This window comes from Rhipicephalus microplus, chromosome 3, assembly GCF_043290135.1.
Source record: "Rhipicephalus microplus isolate Deutch F79 chromosome 3, USDA_Rmic, whole genome shotgun sequence".
NCBI lineage: Eukaryota > Metazoa > Arthropoda > Arachnida > Ixodida > Ixodidae > Rhipicephalus > Rhipicephalus microplus.
In genome coordinates, this window is record NC_134702.1 from 267409552 (window position 1) to 267429608 (window position 20057).

General features: G+C 46.2%; 1 protein-coding gene across 1 annotated transcript in view; it reads left to right on the plus strand.

The window, feature by feature from the left end:
* Positions 1-20057, plus strand: part of LOC119159824 (uncharacterized) — a 202215-nt gene that overhangs the window by 76714 nt on the left and 105444 nt on the right. The window contains exons 2-3 of the mRNA XM_075891003.1: positions 8176-8222; positions 10765-10881. Of these exons, the coding sequence (XP_075747118.1) occupies positions 8176-8222; positions 10765-10881 (164 nt within the window). The remainder of the gene's footprint in view (positions 1-8175; positions 8223-10764; positions 10882-20057) is intronic.

The window sequence follows — 20057 nt, forward strand, 5'->3', positions numbered from 1 at the left end:
AAGCATCGACTATTTACTGATCAAATCACCATGCAAAGAAAAGCATACAAGTGTTCCTGAAAGATGCCCATCTGACCAACTTTTGCAAAAAGACGAGCAATTTCAGCAAAGGCAACTCCACAAACTCCAGGAACTACAACGGACACACCAACAAGGACGACGACGCAAAGCAAGCGTCTTAAAACAAATTCAAGAAGCAAGGCATCTTCGCATAAGGGATCGGCGCCAGAAACGCATTTGGCACAAAAGATCAAGACTAAGATTACAGCTCCAAAACCTCAGGAAACACCGAACAAGACAAGAAGTCACCAGTTCCACCACGCAAGGATTCAGACACCATCCCATTAGTTTACGACAACGAGCACGCACGCAGCAAAGACAGTGACGCCGAAGACCGATCTACTGCAACGCTTTCAAACAGCGTCCACTCTTCGCAATAATGCCAGCTATTTCATCAGTCTCTACATCCAAAGCATTCTTGTGTTGTCCAGGACGCAACCATCAGCCTCGCCCGCCAGATCTCTCATTGATATCACCGGACTGCCACACTCTCCCCTCACGTCTTAGCGACGAAGAAGACAACACGTGCATTTTAAAATTTGTGAGACCACCTTGTTATTTTGACATTGGTGACTTCCAAGCCACTCCTTGTTTACTTTTTCTTGTTTGTAAGCTGTAACTCATGCCTTCTTTCGAGGGGAGGGGGAATCATGTGACGTATGAAGGTAGCGATGGTTGGTAGAAGCCGAGAAGGAAGAAGTGCAGAAAGGAATAAACATGGGGCATGAACCAGGCCACGTCTCCCGCATCTAGCGTCATATATATATATATATATATATATATATATATATATATATATATATATATATATATATATATATATATATATATATATATATATATATATATATGTAGGTGTATATATATATAGGAAGAGTGTAAGGCAGGGGGACACAATTTCCCCAATGCTATTTACCGCGTGCTTACAGGAGGTTTTCAGAAGCCTAGAATGGGAACAGTTAGGGATAAGAGTCAATGGAGAATACCTTAGTAACCTGCGCTTTGCCGATGATATTGCATTGCTGAGTAACTCAGGAGACGAATTGCAACTCATGATTACGGAGTTAGACAAGGAGAGCAGAAAGGTGGGTCTTAAAATTAATCTGCAGAAAATGAAAGTAATGTACAACAACCTCGGAAAGGAGCAGCACTTCGAGATAGGTAATAGCGCACTTGAAGTTGTAAAAGACTATGTCTACTTAGGGCAGGTAATAACCGCAGAGCCGAGCCACGAGATTGAAGTAACTAGAAGAATAAGAATGGGGTGGAGCACATTCGGCAAGCACTCTCAAATTATGACAGGTAGATTGCCACTATCCCTCAAGAGGAAGGTATATAACAGCTGTATCTTGCCGGTACTTAGCTACGGAGCAGAAACCTGGAGACTTACAAAGAGGGTTCAGCTTAAATTGAGGACGACGCAGCGAGCAATGGAAAGAAAAATGGTAGGTGTAACCTTAAGAGACAAGAAGAGAGCAGAATGGATTAGGGAACAAACGGGGGTTAAGGATATCATAGCTGAAATCAAGAAGAAGAAATGGACATGGGCAGGGCATGTAGCGCGTAGACAGGATAACCGCTGGTCATTAAGGGTAATTGACTGGATTCCCAGAGAAGGGAAGCGGGTTAGGGGGAGACAGAAGATTAGGTGGGCAGATGAGATTAAGAAGTTTGCGGGTATAAATTGGCAGCAGCAAGCACAGGACCGGGTTAACTGGCGGAACATGGGAGAGGCCTTTGTCCTGCAGTCGACGTAGTCAGGCTGATGATTATATATATATATATATATATATATATATATATATATATATATATATATATATATATATATATATATATATATATATATATATATATATTTGAGGTATTTCTGACGGTTGACAGCACGCAGTTCTCTCTCCAAAACAGAACGGGTGATGAAGGGACGAAGAAGCGATGCGGAATGGCGGCATGGCGATGGAGAGCGTCGTCTGGACGAGCGGTAGTTCTGATGCTGACGAGGGGACACTGGAGGAGACGGATACCGGTATTGCGTGAACGTGAACGGGTAGCTGTCTGGAGCATAAAGATCTGGTCTTCGGAAGCGGTCTTGCTCAAACTCAGCATAGCCTCGTCGATCCTACTGCTGGTGGCGATGGCAGCAACTAAAAATGTGGCCTCGGATACTGCAGTAAAAGCAGATGGAACGGGATGGACACCACCGAAAATACGAGGGTGCAGCAGTCATTCCATCACGAACAGCAGCCAAATGGCCACAAGCAATATTTTTAGTAGATCCAGCTGTTACGGGTACGGGAGCAGGCAGAATCGCAGCGATCTCCGCATATCTTGGCATCACATTTGTGGTAATGTACTTATATATATATTCGGTATATATAAATATATATATATATATATATATATATATATATATATATATATATATATATATATATATATATATATATATATATATATATATATATATATATATATATATAGCTACGCTAAGGCTACAGGGAGGACGAAGAGAAGAGGAGAACGAAGAACGCTTGTCTTGCGAGTTATCCGGGACACTGTGGATTAAGATTAAATGAATTGGCCGATTCCTTAGCACGAGCCGCACTTGATGGGCTAGTTTTGTCCATACTGCCAGATGCTGAATATATCACGGCAATAAGATATCGAGAATCAGCAATCTCCACTGATACGATAGAAAAAGTAACTACACGGACAGACTATAACCACCTCATGTTTTCATGGCAACCCCACTGGAGCCAGTCCAGAAAGCTCGAAGTATTAATTACTAAATTTTGATGTCGTGTCCCCCCCCCCTAAACCTGTATCTACACAGAGCTGGTCAGACAACATCACCCCTCTGCGCATTCTGCGGAGAAATGGAATCACTAGATCATTATTTTTTGTATTGTCGCCGCTACGATATACTTCGAAAAAGGTTACTGGTTAGGCCATTTCTGAAAATAGGCGTTAGATTAACGGCGGAAACGGCGCTAAGCTTTGGTGCCTCAGTTTTGGGACATTGCCACAGGGATGCTTTCAATGCCGTTTGCGATTATATTCAGGCAACCAAGCGTATACCTTAGCGATCTTCAATAAAAAAAAATTATTTATTTTTCCCCAGGGCAGAGTGAAGTAAACGCAGCTGAGTGGCAATCATAACACCTATATCTCAAAATTGCTCAACTAGATTTTTTTTCGTTTACTCTTTTTATGTTTTTTACATTAGTCTTATTTTAATACCAATTCATTACACATAGTTAAAATGATCACAGAAAAACTGCACTACACTTTCTTGGCCAATCCCCCTGAGTGCGTATGAGCCATCATCCCAGGGAAACAAAACAAAACAAAACAAATAATCGGTGCAGGGCGGCAGTCATTAAGCCTTTTTTCATCAGCCCATCTTCAAATAAACTACTTCCATTGTAACAGTTTGGTGAGAGGTGATGGGCACGACAACGGCGCTCCTACGAACGACGACGCACCGACTGTGGAGACACAATACGTGGTGTTTAGCCGAAAGTAGATAAATTGCTGGTCAGCAGCCAGAGATGGATTCCGACACGGACAACGAGCATCTGGCACCTGACTCCGGTCTCCCGATCCCGACACCAGCCGTCTCCAGTCACCCATGGCAACCCTGCATCGAGCCACGAACCTTCGCATGAAAAGCTTGTGAGGGTGTGGACGTATGACTGAGCTTCTATCAACGGCAAGTCGGTTCAATGTTTGGAACGCCTCCGGTTAGCTCACCAATGTTGGCCTCTTCCTTAGGGGAACCACGTCGGTGTGCCATGAAAACCTCTAGGAGAGCTTGACAAAGTGACAGCAGTTTGTCGACTAGATTAGGAAGTGCTTGAAAGATCCAGCGGCCAAAAAGAAGCATGCCGAGAAAGCGCTGATGCAGCGTGCTCAGCTTCTTGGGAAAACTTGCAAAACGTACATTAATGAAGTGCTGAAGTGGTGCAAGGTCTTGGACCCTCGGATGACCGAACAGGACAAACGGTCACCTTCTGAAGGGTATCGTAGAGGACGTCTATCAGTACCCCATCGCGAAGCACAGTCTGAAGTCCGTGAGTGACGCCATCCTGCACTGCCGCACATTTGAAGCCTTAAAAGCTCGGCGCACCACACCTAAGTTCGGCCGCTTGACCAACGTAACGACTGTCGCCCGCGTTTACGCCACTCCAACCCCGTCTGACCTCGCGTCAGTTATCAGCGAAGTGGTGCATGAAGGGCTCGACCGACGTGAAGCGGCATCTGTTTCGTCTCTTCAGGTTCGAGAGCCTCTCCCTCCGTGCGATCCCGGTGTGACGTCCATCAACGCTGCTTCTGTTGATGCATACAACTTCGCACCTCGTCCAATGATACCAAGCCCTACAATGAGTGCCCATCTCGGTTACGAGGTCCACGACGGCTTTGCATGCAGTCCCCCTGCAGTCTTTCAACCGTGGGTAGCCACGCCATTCATCCTCCCGCTGGCAATTACAGCTTGCCTCGTGAGCAGCCCGTCTGTTTCCAATTTAGCGGTTGTGGCCACGTCGCCCAATTTTGTCCTCAGCGCCATCGCATGTCAGCACCATCCGACCACGCACTTTATATTGCCGCAACAGTTACCATGAGTACGGAGCTAACTGGTCTTCTGGCTCTGATAGCCGGACGCCCTATCAGCAGACTCACCGTAGCGACACACCAGCTACCACGCGGAGCTTGACGCCGCCGCCTGCACGGCACTACAGGTCTTCATCTCCTCGGCGACGTCTCAAGTTCCCACCGCCGTTAAACTAGGCGGTGCGACCGATGGAGGTGAGGTCGCCAGTTATCTTCAGCCACACTTTCCCATGCCTCCACCTGTCACCATGCATCACAGCAACATTAGTGTTTTAGTAGATAATGTTGCTACGTCAGCCTTAGTAGACACGGGAGTGAGTGTATCTGTCATTAGTCAGGATTTCAAAACCAAACTCGGTGGTAATGTTTCGCTGGGACAACGCTCACACATTTCGTGCCGTAAGTGGACAACTGCTCCGATCCCTTGGTGTGTGCACCGTGAACGTTTATTTCTCTGACAAGTTATATCAAACTTAATTTGCAGTTTTTGCTCAATCTACACTTGATGTAATTCTTGGCCTCGACTTCCTACAGCAGTGTGGTGCCACGCTTGACTATGGGACCAGCGAGCTTTTTCTGTCCCCTCTTGCAGTCTTACCTTCTACCTGTTCGCGCACCCTTGCTGTCCTTGAAGATATCGTCCTACCAGCACATTCTGTATCCAGCGCTCGAGTAGCTGCAGATAGTGTTGACATTGATGCACTTGCTGCTGTTGCCGAGCCTGTGTCTTCGATCATAACGAAGAAATGTGCGTTAGTGCCTCGATGCGTCATGTCTTTGGCCCACGGAACAACCACACTGTGGGTGTCCAATGTATCTGGTGAGTCTCTTGTACTACCAAGGGGTATGAGCCTTGCATCGTTTGAAGTGGATACCAGCATCGATATTGCAGCTTTAAATAATGACACATCGCTTGAAGCCCAAGCAACTGATATTAGCCCTGGTGTTCCTCAAGACTCCTCCCTTTTCCTGAATAAGGTCAGCAAGTCACTGACCTCCAAGAAGCGTCAGTGCTGGTCAGTGTCCTAAGGAAGTACACGTCACTGTTTGATTTAAGCCAGGAAGCTAAGGAAGTGCGCATTCCCAAGACACGGGCTCGTCACAGGATCGACACCAGGTTAGCGCATTCAAACAGGCGGAAGCCTTACCACGTGTCCGCGTCAGAATGTAAAGTTATCGCTGACCAGGTGGATGACATCCTGGCGAAGAACGTCACCCGAGATTCTTCTAGCCCTTGGGCTGCGCCGGTCAACCTTGTGATAAAGAGAGACGGACCCTGGAGGTTTTGCGTCAACTACCGGTGCCTCAATTCCATGACAAAAAATATGTGTACCCGCTTCCCCGCATTGACGACGTCATGAATTATCTCCACAAGGCGTCCTACTTTATCAGGGGACCTCTGATCGGGCTACTGGCTGATACCAATTCATTCCACTGACAAAGAGAAAACAGCGTTGGGACACCAGAAGGCTTGTTTGAATTAAACGGCATGCCGTTTGATTGGTGCAACGTTCCGGCCACGTTCGAAAGGTTCATGGACACGGTTCTGCGCGGCCTGAAATGGGAGACTTGTTTATGCTGTCTTCATGGCGTCGTAATTTTCGGTCACACTTTTGCAGAACACAATCAGCGACTTGACTGTTTTGAAGTGCCTCAAACTGGCTGCCCTTATTCTGAGCCCGAAGAAATGCCAGTTTGGCCAATGATAGGCGCTAGTACTCGGGCATCTGGTGGACAAGCACGGCGAAATGCGTATGCATTTCTTAGTTGGCCATGTCAAACATCCAGCGTTGTCCGCGGCGTTTGCGGCCAAGTATGCGTGCTGGCAGGTGTTCTCTCTCCACTCTCACTCCCTCTCCCATAACAACAGCCACGGGTGCGTGCGCTCATGCTCGCCCCTAGCATCCGCAGAATGTGTTGCGAGAGAGTGTAGGAGAGGGTAGGTGGTGTGTTTCGCCGCTCCCTCTTTCACCGTTTGCTCATCCCTCTCCTCCCTGTGGCACACTTTCCCGTCCGTTCGCGCCTCACTTTCTACCGTTCGCTGGATGGGTACCACTCAGAACATCCGGAAATGTGTGCTGGAGCGCCTCCTATAAAAACTATGCCTGGAACGTCGCTCTCTTTTAAATTCGGAGCCTCCTGCCAGCGCGCAATTTCAGAGGCCATGCCTCCTGCCTTGTGTTGCGGCCGGCCAGCGCGTGAGACCACTCGCCTCCGTACCACTCAGTCACGTGACATCACGGCTGCTCGGAGGCAACTGTGAGAGCATTGCTGAGTGCGCCGGGTGCGGCCATTGGAGATGCTCCCCTTCGTAACGAAGGAGGAGGGTAAAATCAGGGGGCAGGGTTGCGCGTTCGCGGCTCACGTTCAAGGCATAATTTTTATTGGAGGCGTTGGCTGGAGACGCCGCTGTGGAACGCCAACGCCGAGCCGAGAACGCTGTTTGTTCCATTCCCATCATAGTGTATTTTTTAACCGTGCACGCTAGCTACTAGAGCTTGAAACGCATATCGCGTTTTTCACGACAGAAAAGCACCACGCGTGCGGAACGGCGCTATTGACTGTACGGCGCAAGAAAAAAAACGAAAACATTCTTCTAACGCTGGGTTCTAAACGTGTGAAACGCTGTTGTGGACGCTACGCAATGCATTCACATTTGGTCGCGATTCCCTTGGGGGAGGTGGGGGCCTTTTTTTTTTATTGCAGAGCATCTCTTCGTTGCAGGATGTCGTGCGTCGGCGGTTTCGACACCCCCCCCCCCCTTGCGCATGCTCGCGTCTAGCGTATCGTGCCACACGCTTGCGTCTCGTACCTACTGTTTGCTCCCCTCCTCTCTCGCCTCACAAGGCCGCCGTATGCCGCGTCTGCTGGTAGAAACCAACTCCTCGAGCTACACAAGGGTTTACTGGTCATCTGGTCATCCCGTATAGGCACTGCACACTGACTATATGGAGCTGCGTTGCTCACACTGCCCCGTCTCCAAGTCTTTAAGATTCGCCGTTAGGGGCACACAGAAGATAGACGCGAGCTCGCGTCCCCCATATATCCCGGCCGCAACGCACTGTCATATGCAGGGCGCGAAACGCGTGCATCGCGTTCCATCTTCGTTGAGGTGGTCTCGGGGTTGTTTTTTTTTTTATCCGCTAGGCTATGTATCCTGGTGCTGCAGTCATACTGGAAAACTTGACTGAATCACACATTAGCGCCCCACCACTAGTTGAAGGGAATGCTTCTCCTACATTTATTAGGTAATAATAATAAAGATTATATACCCATGCATTACACATTCTCAAACTATACCCAATTACGCGAAATTCACGTGATACCCTCACCACTCTGCGACGCATTTACTCGAGTTCCCCCCGTGGGAAGATGCGGGCGGAAATTTGGTTTTCGTCTTAATTTATATTCTACACACCATGCATATGCACAGAGGTAGCGACAGCAATCTCTTTAGGATGACGAAGTTTACATTACTCAAAACAAGATTACTTTTTATTGCAGGTTCAAGGTCTGACTGCAACACAAAAGTCAACGAACTGGAAGAAGACGTAAGCATATTCAATTAGGTCGCTTCATTCTGTTATTTCTCTATTGAGATATATGCAAGCATATATGAACAGCACATAAATTTTGTGCTGGGGCGCTTTGACAAAACTTCAAAATAAATGGTTCGTCCTACAGGAGCAATATCTGTGGAAAAGAAGAAATGCATGGTTTAAAATTTAATGTTTAGTAAAAACACAAAAGTAAGTTTTGTTGATAAAGAAATGCGAAAAAAATGAAGGTCAGTAAGAACAACTCCTTGAAAAAGTTTCCCTTAGAGTTGTCTAAGTGATGCGCGAGAGTTTGTTACTTACATGCTCCTTCCACGTCGTATGATGCCGTATGGAGCCCAGCAAAGCGCCATTTGTTCCAAAACACTATTGTATAACACGTTTGTGTCGCCTTCGTTCACATTGAGATACAGAACTAAAAGACTTTCAGTTGGTCTCCAAGCGTATTCTTATGATATAGAAACATCACCAGTTTCGAAGTGGCCAACGTAAGTAGATATTCTAGTAATGTTGTTTGACGTCCCGGCTGCGGTGGCTGCATTTATGATGGAGGCGGAGATGTTGTAGGCCCGTGTGCTTAGATTTAGGTGCACGTTAAAGAACCCCAGGTGGTCGAAATTTCCGGAGCCCTCCACTACGGCGTCTCGCATAATTATATCGTGGTTTTGGGACATTAAACCCCACAAATCAATCAAATAAATGTTGTTTGACGACAAATTCAGCGCTAACAGACAGGGACATGAAAGAGACGCACCTATGCATGAATCTTGTGTTGTACTGGTGAAATATAAAGACGTCCGAGAGACAACTGAAGCCCATGTTATCTCTCCCAATAGCAACACGTGTGGGAGTGCACCATCAGTTGAGCTTTTAGATCGGGAGAGGGCTTTTATGCTTGGCTAGTGGATAGACTGGTGGTGCCACTATGAACGGATATATAGGTTGGCGTTTCGTGGAATTAAAATTGATGAAGTTAGCGCATTGTGTTGTCGTCTCTCTTATGTTCCTGTCTGTTAGCGTTCAATATATGTCGTCGTGTTCCGTTGATCAATACGCCCAAAATGGCATTTCTAAAATTGATTTCTAGTATATCGCCCTCCTTTCTGTGTTCTTCGTACAATTTCTGTTCAGTTGCCCCCTTCTTGATTTATGCCAACTGCCAAGCTCGTTCGATTTCTGTCTTTATCCACTGTAAGCATCTACCTGATGAAGTCGTGCGGTTGTTTGGTGGACTTGCCCCTCTAGTTGGGCATGGCATCAGAGTCCTCAAGATTCTTAGGAGTGAGTGGCAAAGGCAGGCTCAGATGTTAAAGTACCCGCTGAAGACCTCCTTGGAAGACCCGGGAAGAACACGAAATGCCAACAGAGAGTAGAGAAACTTTCCAGCCACCATGAGCAGCGGCACGCAATTCATGTGGCAGCCGATCCTGCCAAGATTACGTGCCAGCATCTCGAAGAAGACAGGCCCAACGATATGCAGCATCAGAACCACCACCTTGGTTAGTCTACCAGACTACATTGAAAAAATTCTTAAGCTTGAGCTTCAGTTCACCGTCGAGCCAAGGTTGAGTGTGCCGGAACTTTTTAGTCTTCTGCGGCGAATATCAATGTGTGTCTCAGGAGGTGAAGCGCATCCATGTATATCGGAAATGGTACATGTGATTTCACAAAAAAAACGGTGCTTCACGTCTAACCGCAAGCTGCGTGGTGTCTTTCTTAGAGCACAAGCGACTGTGCGTTCTGCCAAAGATGCACCCTACATTTGCATCCCACATCTTATCACTTATGTCGCGCTATGCCAATTTTTGTGTATCTATCAGGCATACTAAACGCTAGATCACGAGGGAGCAGTATACGTGAAAGGTTGGATCCCGCGCATGTGGCTGACGAACAGAGTACAGGCGCTGCCTCTACGCATTTTAAGGAGCGTTCCTTTCAGAAACAGCTACCGTGCTTTATTTGATTGATATGTGGGGTTTAACGTCCCAAAACCAGCCTATGATTATAAGAGACGCCGTAGTGAAGGGCTCTGGAAATTTCGACCACCTGGTGTTTTTTAACGTGCACCCAAATGTAAGCACACGGGCCTACAGCGTTTCCGCCTCCATCAGAAATACAGCCGCCGCAGCCGTGATTTGATCCCGCGAACTACGAGTCAGCAGCCGAGTACCTTAGCCACTAGATCACCGCGGCGGGGCAACAGCTACCATACTGTAAGCGCTACAGGACACCTCTAGTGCGTTGAAGGCCACGTTATTTCAACACGTAGGATCATTATGAGTTCAAATCCGCGCAACTGACCACCAGGAAGGAGGACAGAAAGCGTCGAAAGTTCTATGTTCTCCCGTTTGGCCGTCGGTTGATTTGATTCCCATGCGTAACCATGTTGAAACAATCCTGCTATCTTCTACGTAAAATTTATCGTGAAGCTGAGATGAAGCCTCTTCAGTGCCCATATATTTCTAGAGGCACATCTTTATGTGTTCGTCTTTCAAAACTAAGCAAACATTGTCTGTTTGATCTTTTAACTAACCAGGCTAAGCAGGCCTTTGACTCTACCATGGTGTCGTGCCTCAAGGAAGTCAAGGGCGACACACAGGACGTGAACCAGCTGAAGCAAGCCGTCTGCACAACTCCCGTGCTTAAACGAAAGGTTAGAGCATCTTCTCAATTAGTTTGCTGTACGTCCATAGTTGTGCAGACAAATTGCGACCGACGTCTCAAGACGCTTTCTCATCGCTCTTGCGGCGATTTCGGCGGCCACCTTTTCCATAATCTGTCTTCCTCCTTTCACCAAAAATTTTGTGTTCCTTCTATACAGAGTTTCTGTCACTCATTATTTATCTCCATCTCTTCCTTGTTCTCTCACCCATAGTAACTAGACTATGTTGTTCCCATAAATGCTTGTTGGGCTACTACGCGCCTAGAGAGCAATGTGATTACGACTCTCGCCTTCGGACCGCGGGTACCTGGATTTAGTACCTCCTCCAGATTTTATATTTGCTTCTTCCCTTTTCATCTCCACTCTTTTTCCTCCTCTGCACTTTACCGTGAAGATTTTTCACTTAATGCTCGCTTTCCGCCTCCTCCTGCCCGGCTACAGTTGCCTCGGCTATTTTTCTATAGAATCTACTCCATCTGCCACCGGCGAATCTTTTTGCTGCGAATAAAGCTACTCTGACATCACAACAACGGCCACTTTTGGCTCCGTTTTTTAGGGACTTTGCCACTGCCTGTGTCCGTAACCACTATATCATAATAAATGTGAAAAAATTCGACAGGTCTGACGTACGTTAGGAATACTTGTTGTGCGAAGTATATTGATAGAAGGTGTTCGTGTTCAATTTTTTTTTATTCAGCAAGACATGTTACAATGTGGTGATAACGATATCCACAGATACGAGCACAGACACAACCACATTTCTTTTATATAACAAGTTGTTTACGGTTGCGTAACAATTCCAACAGCAACATGAATATTAGCAACACCAGGAGTGGTAAGCTGATACTAAACGCTGTTACTTGCGAGGATGGTAGCCCTTAACATCGTCATCATCATCAGCTGCAGCACCAACCTGACTACGCCCACTGCAGGGCAAAGGCGTCTCTTATGATCCGCCAATGAACCCGGCCTTGTGCTTTCCGTCACCACGTTATACCTGCGAAATTTTTTAATCTTATCGGCCCACCTAATTTTGCCTCCTATTCGTGCGTTTCCTTCCTCTGGGAGTCCAGTCAGTTACAATTAATGACCAGCGGTTATCTTGCCTACGTACTACGTGCCCGGCCCCACTCCATTTCTTCTTAATTTCAACTATATTATCCTTAACCGCGACTTGTTCTTTTATCCACTGTGCTCTCTTTGTGTACCTTGAGGTCACACCTATCATTTTGCTTTCCATCGCTCACTGTGTTGCCCTCAATTCAAGCTGAACCCTCTTTGTAAGCCTCCAGGTTTACGCTTCGTAGATATTCACTGGCAAGATGCAGCTCTTATATACCTTCATCTTCGGGGTTAGTGGCAGATTACCATTCTTGATTTGATAATGCATATCGAATGTGATCCACCTCATCCTTATTTTTTTACTTATTTTACTCTCATGGTTCCGCTGCGTGGTTACTGCCGGTCCTAAGAAGGCATATTCGTTTAAAACTTCCCGCTTGTCTCCACCTATCGCAAAGTGCTGTTTTCTGTCGAGACTGTTGCACATTACATTATTTTTGTGCATATTAGTTTCAGACCTACTTTTCTGCTTTCCGTGTCCACTTCAGTAATCTTGAACTATATTTCGCCCCCTGAGTTACTCATCAAGGCATTGTTATGACTCATCAGCGGATTGCAGGTTACTAAGATACTGTTCATCAACTCTCATCCCTAACTCTTCTCAATCCAGGGTACTGAAAACATCAAGTAAACACGCAGTGAATAGCATTGGAGACATGATGTCTTCCTTCCTTACACCCTTCTTGATTGAGACTCTGTCGTTTTCTTTGTGGAGAACTATGGTGGCTGTGGATCCACTGTTGCTTGTTTACGTATAGTTCTTCAATGCCCCGATTCCGTAGTACCTGCATTACTGCTGATGTGTCGACTGAGTCAAACGCCTTCTCGTAATCTACGAAAGCTATATATATGCATAGCAGTTGTTTGTATTTCGCGAATTTCTTTATTACCTGATTGATAGTATGAATATGGTATATTGCGTAGTAGCCTGTACGAAATCCTGCTTAGTACTTTGGTTGATTGAAATCTAATGTCGTCTTAATTCTATAAGTTACTACTTTTGTAAATCACCTGTAGAGAAAGAAGAGTAAGCTGATCGGCCTGTAATTTTTAAAGTCCTTGACTTCTCCTTTCTTATGAATTAAGATGATGTTGTTGTTCTTCGAAGATTCTGGTACCCTTCCCGTCAAGAGGCACTTCGTTTATGACGTGGCCAATTTTTCTAACTCAAGTTCTCCGCCCTCTTTCAGAAGGCCCGTTGTTATCATCAACAGTGGCCTTCCCTCTTTGTATTCCTTCTAAGGCTTTTTTTACTTCCCTGTCGTTACTGGTAGGATGTTGAGTTTCTCTGCACTATTATTGTTTCTCACCATATCATCCTGGTTGTTCTGGCTTCTGTACAGCTCTCTGTAGAACTTCTTCGCCACTTCGACTATTTTATTCATATTAGTTATGACATTGTCTTCCTTGTTCCTATATGCATATATCTGATTTTCGTCTATGCACAAGCATCCCTTCACAGCTTTTAGGTTTTAGCCACTTTTTACAGGCTGCTCAATTCCTTCCGTGTTATACCTCGTGATGTCGGCTACCTTAAGCATAATGATTAACTTCTAAAACTCCACTATCTCTATTTTTTCAGTTGCACTTCAGGCTTTCATGGTTTGTCCTAGTAACTGACGTGGTTGCTTGGGCGAGTTGGTACGACATGATTCACATAAAAAACAGCGCCAATAACGAGAGACAAGAAAAAGAAGGAGACAGACAGCGGCACTGAACTTACAACAAGATTTATTTGCCAGAACCGCACAATATATACTCGGGCAGTATCTAACAAAAAAAGAAAATACAAAACAAACAAAACAGAATCCACCTAACAACCACATAGTCATCTTCACAACGCACCATGAGCAGCACACGTGCTGCTCATGGTGCGTTGTGTGCTAGATGCAAGGTCGTGAGGAAGCTACCACGACGCATGCTGAAGGTTCCGGATCAGGATCGAGCAACGCAGACCTCCCGAGTTCCGTCGATGCTCCGGACCATGTGAGAGAGCCACGTCATCGATCGAGTGTACGGCCCAGGCTACAGAGCCACTGCACCCAAGCTACAGATACCTGCCTTCGACGGCTACCTGCGCGACTGGCAGGCCTTGGAATCATTACGACGCCAATATCCACCAAAACCCTGAAATACCACGCATCGAAACTTTTGAAGTATTTGCTTACGTATTTAACTAACAGCCCTAAACGGTCAATCGAAGGAATCCGGTCAGTCGAGCAGAAGTACGAGCTCGCGAATAAAATGCTCACAAATCGGCTCGGACGGTGAGATATCCTCATCAATGAGCATGTGGATTATCTTTTGATGTTGAATTACGTGAAGAGCTCATCAGGAGTTGCCAAACCGCACACTTCACGCAATGTGCTGTTTGGAGTGAGCGCTTTAGAGGGCCTTGGAGTGTCCCCGGATCAATACATCGTGGTACTGAATCGGGTCATGATGGGCTGCTCGCCAGACGATCTGGCTATCATGTACCGCCAAAGGATAAAATAGTATGACCACGCCTACAGTGGTACGGAGACTTCCGAAGACAGACTGCGCTGATCGAAGGACCTGTTGGCATTTCTTGGAGTAAAAGCGTGGGAGGAATGTCCCCTGCAACCAAGCCGCCGCTCCTACGAAGGTGAAGACAGCATGGCGACAGAAAGCCCAGACGGCACCGAATTCGTTCCATAGTCTACAGCTCTTACGGGTTCCGCAGCATCGATCAATCAAGTGTACCCACTTTGCAACAGCCGAGAGCACAGCATACATAAATGATGTCCTTCACTGCCGATCTGTCAGCGGACGAAAAGCGAGTGAGGCTACAAAATAACAACTGGTGTTTCTACTTCTGTACTCGCAACCACATCGCAAGGGCATGCAAAAAAGCCACCAAGCTCACGTGTGGCTCCTGCCATCGTCGCCACCTGACAATTCAGTACGACCTGTCCAAGCCCGTCGTTAAGAACCCAGTGCCGGCTGCGAAATCTGTTGCGTTGGAAAGACCCCCTTTGCCGAATCTTCGAACTATTACAACCGCCCAAAGCACGCACATCAGATGCACGGCTGTACTATTGCAGACGGGCCTTACATGGGCAATGTCCAAAAATTGACGCCTCCTCGTTCGAATTCTGCTGGAAAGCTGTAGACAGCGTAGCTCTATTAACGCAGACGCAGCCAGAACCCTTCAGTGTTCTGTCATCGGAAGGGGAGAATTTTTCACATAGACATTTGGAATTTCCAAATCTCAGAAGCGACTATGCGCTGACCGTGTCTCCATGTGGCTGCGCATCTGATTTAGCGATGCTTAAGTGGAGTTAGAAGCCTTGCCAAGTCCAGAGATCCGCTCTGTAACGAGTCCACCACTAGAGCACCATATCTTGCAGGTACTCCTCGAAAAGGAGTACCATGTGGCTGACGCATGTCAATAGAATTGGTGGCAAGAAGGCAAATACCACAGTGCTAATAGGATCTGACGCCTATTGGAAGGTGACCACTGGTAAGATTTGCCACAACAACTAGACGCTAACAGTGATCAGAACAACGTTTGGATAGATGGTAGAAAGACCATTATCGTCGGGAAGCCAGTACCCGTCTAGCGCACTGTCCATATTGAGGAGCGATTCTTCACTAGACACAGACGTATCTTTGATGTGGCGCATCTTGATTCCATCGGAATTGATGGAAGCTATTCACAACCGTAAGAGATAGACTGGCACCTCTCTGCATTAAAGCGCCACATAACGAAGCAAGATAGACGTTATCAGGTGGTGCTCACGGTGGAACAGCCAGGACTACCAGCCGGAAACAATAATCGCTGACTGGCAGAACGGCGACTAAAACTTCAAATCAACCGTTCCCGAGAGAAGCAAACAGTACTACAGAAATACGACCTGGCTATTACCGCATATTTCTATGATGGACAAGCTGAGAAGGTGCAAGAAAAGCAGCTAGTCGGAGATAATGTATGCTATATGCCTCATCACGCAGTAGTTCATCGGGACGCCGTCACAACGAGGCTTTGAGCGATATTTGATGCGTCATCACATGAAGCTGGTCGTCCCTGCCTCAACGATGTCCTATCGAAGGGCATCAAACTCGGTGGGGACATTGTCCAGCCACTACTGAACTTTCACTGCCACCCTGTTGTTTTTGTTGCCATTATAAAGAAGGCATACCTCCGGCTGTTCATTCGGCCCGAATATTGCGACCTCCTGAGGTATTGGTGGCTGTAACGACGGCCAACAAAGGAAGAGCCCATGCCACAATTCACAACTTGAAGGATGACCAAAATACCATATGGAGCTGCATCAAGCCTGTTTTTTTTTTGGCCGCTACAATTCATCATCATCTGTTATCTCGTCAGCAGAACTTGTCAGAAACCGTATCCTTATTGAAGCACGCGTTCTTCGAAGGTGATCTTATCATCGGGCTGCCCAGCACACAGGTGGCAATGGAGGTACATGAAGTACGAGGCAAGCATGGAAATTCACAAGTGCGCCTCGAATTGCAACGAGTTCAAAGAAAGATTCTTACATGACAGCTGCTCCATTGAAAATGAAGCTGGAAAGAGTCTAATGATGAAGGTTTTAGGTGGTCCCAGGGAACGTTCAGGTGATCACCTTATCCTGAGCACTGAGTACGCAGCTATCTTTACCGCCGGAAATCTGGCTACCAAACATACACCCCTGAAAGCTTTGGCCAGAGTATACGACCCACTGGGTTACCTCACTCCATGCACCACAAAGGCTAAAATAGTATTCCAGAACCTATGGAAGAAAAATCTTTGCACGGAATGCCAATATGGCTTAATATAAACAGGTCGAACGGAACAGTTGGTGTTCTGAGCTGTCCGACTCATCTGTCACTATTCCACGGTATATATTCTTACGAGACAATAATAAGTCATTTTTATTTCAGCTGGACATATTCGCTGATGCCAGTCCTAGAGAATACGGGGCTTTCATTTACCTACGAGTGAACTCGCCACCAGAAACATGCTTCACACGACTCTTGATCAGCAAGGGTCGACTTGCTCCTTTGAAAATGGTATCACTTCCACGCCTAGAGCTCCTGGCATGCACCATCGCGGTGCGGCTTATACGCCACGTGCAAAACCTCCCCTTTCTCCAACACGCTGAACAGGACATTCGTCACCACATCTTACCATCAAGCAACCATAAGCTCACCTGCTTGCTTGTTTCAGCAGCATATATGCGTACGATCCACGGTGGTGCTGAAGCAACCTTCAGTGAGCTTCGAGAGCGTTTCTCGTTTTTGACGTGCAAGGCCTCACAACGGATCTGTGTGAGGTTGACGCTGCGACCAACAGCAGACCACTCACCTATCTTGGAAGTGAGCCTAACGAGCTACAGCTATTCGCTCCACTGCATTTCTGGCTGGGTAAACGCAGCACATCATTGCCACAACAGGTCTGCCCATTAGAGCCTCACGTATCCGTTTATCTGCAACGAGAAGCTTGTCATGTAACAGTGTCTAACAGCGGAAATTGGGAAGAGATGGAAACGAGCGTACTTGCTATTGCTGCGGTCGGCACACAATCGCTCAACATGTCCAACAACAAGGCTCCCAGTCGGTGATGTAGTGTTCTTGCAAAAAGACATGGCACCACTGGCGTCATGGGAATTGGGTATAGTTCTTGAGTTATTGCCAGATAGATATAACATGGTGCGCGCTTGCTCCATCCGTCTCGCCAATGATTCAGTTGTGAAACACCCTGTGCAAAAGATTTGCTTGCTCGAAGCCTCCAATTCACCTTGGCCCACCCCGGTTGATGTAGAAAAATGAACCGAAACAGAGCAACAAGTCAAGGCAGTGATCACGAGAGCACCCCGACATAGATAGATAGATAGATAGATGGATGGATAGATAGATGGATAGATGGATAGATAGATAGATAGATAGATAGATAGATAGATAGATAGATAGATAGATAGATAGATAGATAGATAGATAGATAGATAGATAGATAGATAGATAGATAGATAGATAGATAGATAGATAGATAGATAGATAGATAGATAGATAGATAGATAGATAGATAGATAGATAGATAGATAGATAGATAGATAGATAGATAGATAGATAGATAGATAGATAGATAGATAGATAGATAGATAGATAGATAGATAGATAGATGTTCAAAGTACATGCAGTACGCAAAGAAATGCTTCGCATTTATGAAATGACATAAATTAAAAATACCTTAAAGAAAGTGGGACTTGAACCCCGGCCGTTTGCGGGCTAGTACAGTATTCTACCAAAGATCCATGCCGGTGCGTGCAAATGCTTTGCAAACAGAACATATTCAGGCTTGCTGTCGGGGATGAATCGCGTTAACATGTGCAACATAGCGTTTCAGAAGAGTTGAATAATAACCGGGTGTCACACAAAGCGTAACCAGCGGGTGCTTCCAACTCATTACAACAGGCTCAGCGATTATTCGCTGTCGTCATCAACAAAGTAAGCCTTACCGATGTGACTCAGCAAATTAACGAATAATAGCGTAGTGGGTGCTTCCCTACTTTTTAGCAATAATGTTCATTCATGAGAGCTACCCAGCAAGTGTGGCAGCTGTACTTAGTTCCTTGAGGCCGCTGTTCCAATTTTCGCTGTGACCGTGCTGCCCTTTCCGCGTCTGCTGGGCGTTTTCCCCCATTATTCTCTCTTACTCTTTTCCTCTAATATCAACGCTTTACCTCGCATCTACTATAGCCTGTCTGGCCCAAGTCATGCTTGCATGCACCACCGGACACACACCAAGCCTGAAACTCCTCCGAAAGTGTAATTTTCTGTTTAAGCTATTTATATAACATGTTCTTCTTTCCCTCAATACGCAACCACCTCTCCTTCCCGCTTTAGATTATGCGGGATACGGTGAGTTAACCGTGATATCATTTGGGGTGATTGTTTTGCAACATACTTATTTCCTGGGATCGTAGTTACAAAGAATTCAATTTTAAAGATGCATGAAGAAAAACAATCATCAAGGGTGCCTCCTTATGTTTTGGATGTAAAACGTCAAAAAGAAAAAGAAGTTATACCGTAAAGCATGACATGCTACAAGAACAGCTACCGCTTGGGCGTATAAGTCGCTGATTGCTATGCGGAATGCGAAACGCGACTAGTGAAGGGGTCTGCTAAAGTAAGTGTTTAAAATGAGCACACTCCTCCCATCACCATAACAGAACTGCCAGCTTCTTATTGGCTGCAACACTCTGCAATGTGTCGGCAGGCTTGTTGGAGAATTTTGCTCTATCCATTTTTAGGCAGTGCACAGCGCAAAACCATACCGGCCATTGAATTATCACTGTTTTCGAACACTTCGCTAAACTTCAATAAAGTTTAATAATGTGCAAAGAAAAGTTGCAGAGAAAAGAACAACAACGCAATGAAGATATATATTTTGAACACAAATACTCGTACAGTAATTGTGCAAATATAAGCTGTTTGGTAGAAACGATATTTAAATACATATAAGCATTAGTGCCTATCATGCCACCACGCGTAGCGCAGTTTCTCCACACGGCGAAAGAAAGGGTAGCTCGCTGTGCGTTGGGTTTTTGAAAATACGCATCCATGCATATTTTTGTGTGGTTGCATATCTATCTCACGACTTCTGCGGGGAAAAAAAGGCGAAACTTCAACTAAGCCGCGCAAGGCTTGACAAAGCTAAACTTGACGATTCTGAAGACTGAGCTGGCCGCTTCTGGGTTTTTTAAAGACTTTGGATGCTTGGCTACTCTAACGTTGATTCTCAGCGCAGAGAGGTGCCACCTGAACACCACAGACACCGCACGGACACCCTAACTCTATAGACAAAAGCTCGCACCCTTCGTAGGCGTACGGCCAAGCCGTGGTAGGTCTTCGGAGTCTTCTCGTTGCCTTTCTCATTCCATAGTGTTGAGCTTCATTTGAGGGGTACAGTGGTGCGATTCACCCGATTTATGTAGCAGGTACCTCAGAGACCAGTGACCACACAGGACACGTCACACGAATCACGGCTGCTTTACACAACTTTGCTATTGGAACAATGGCGC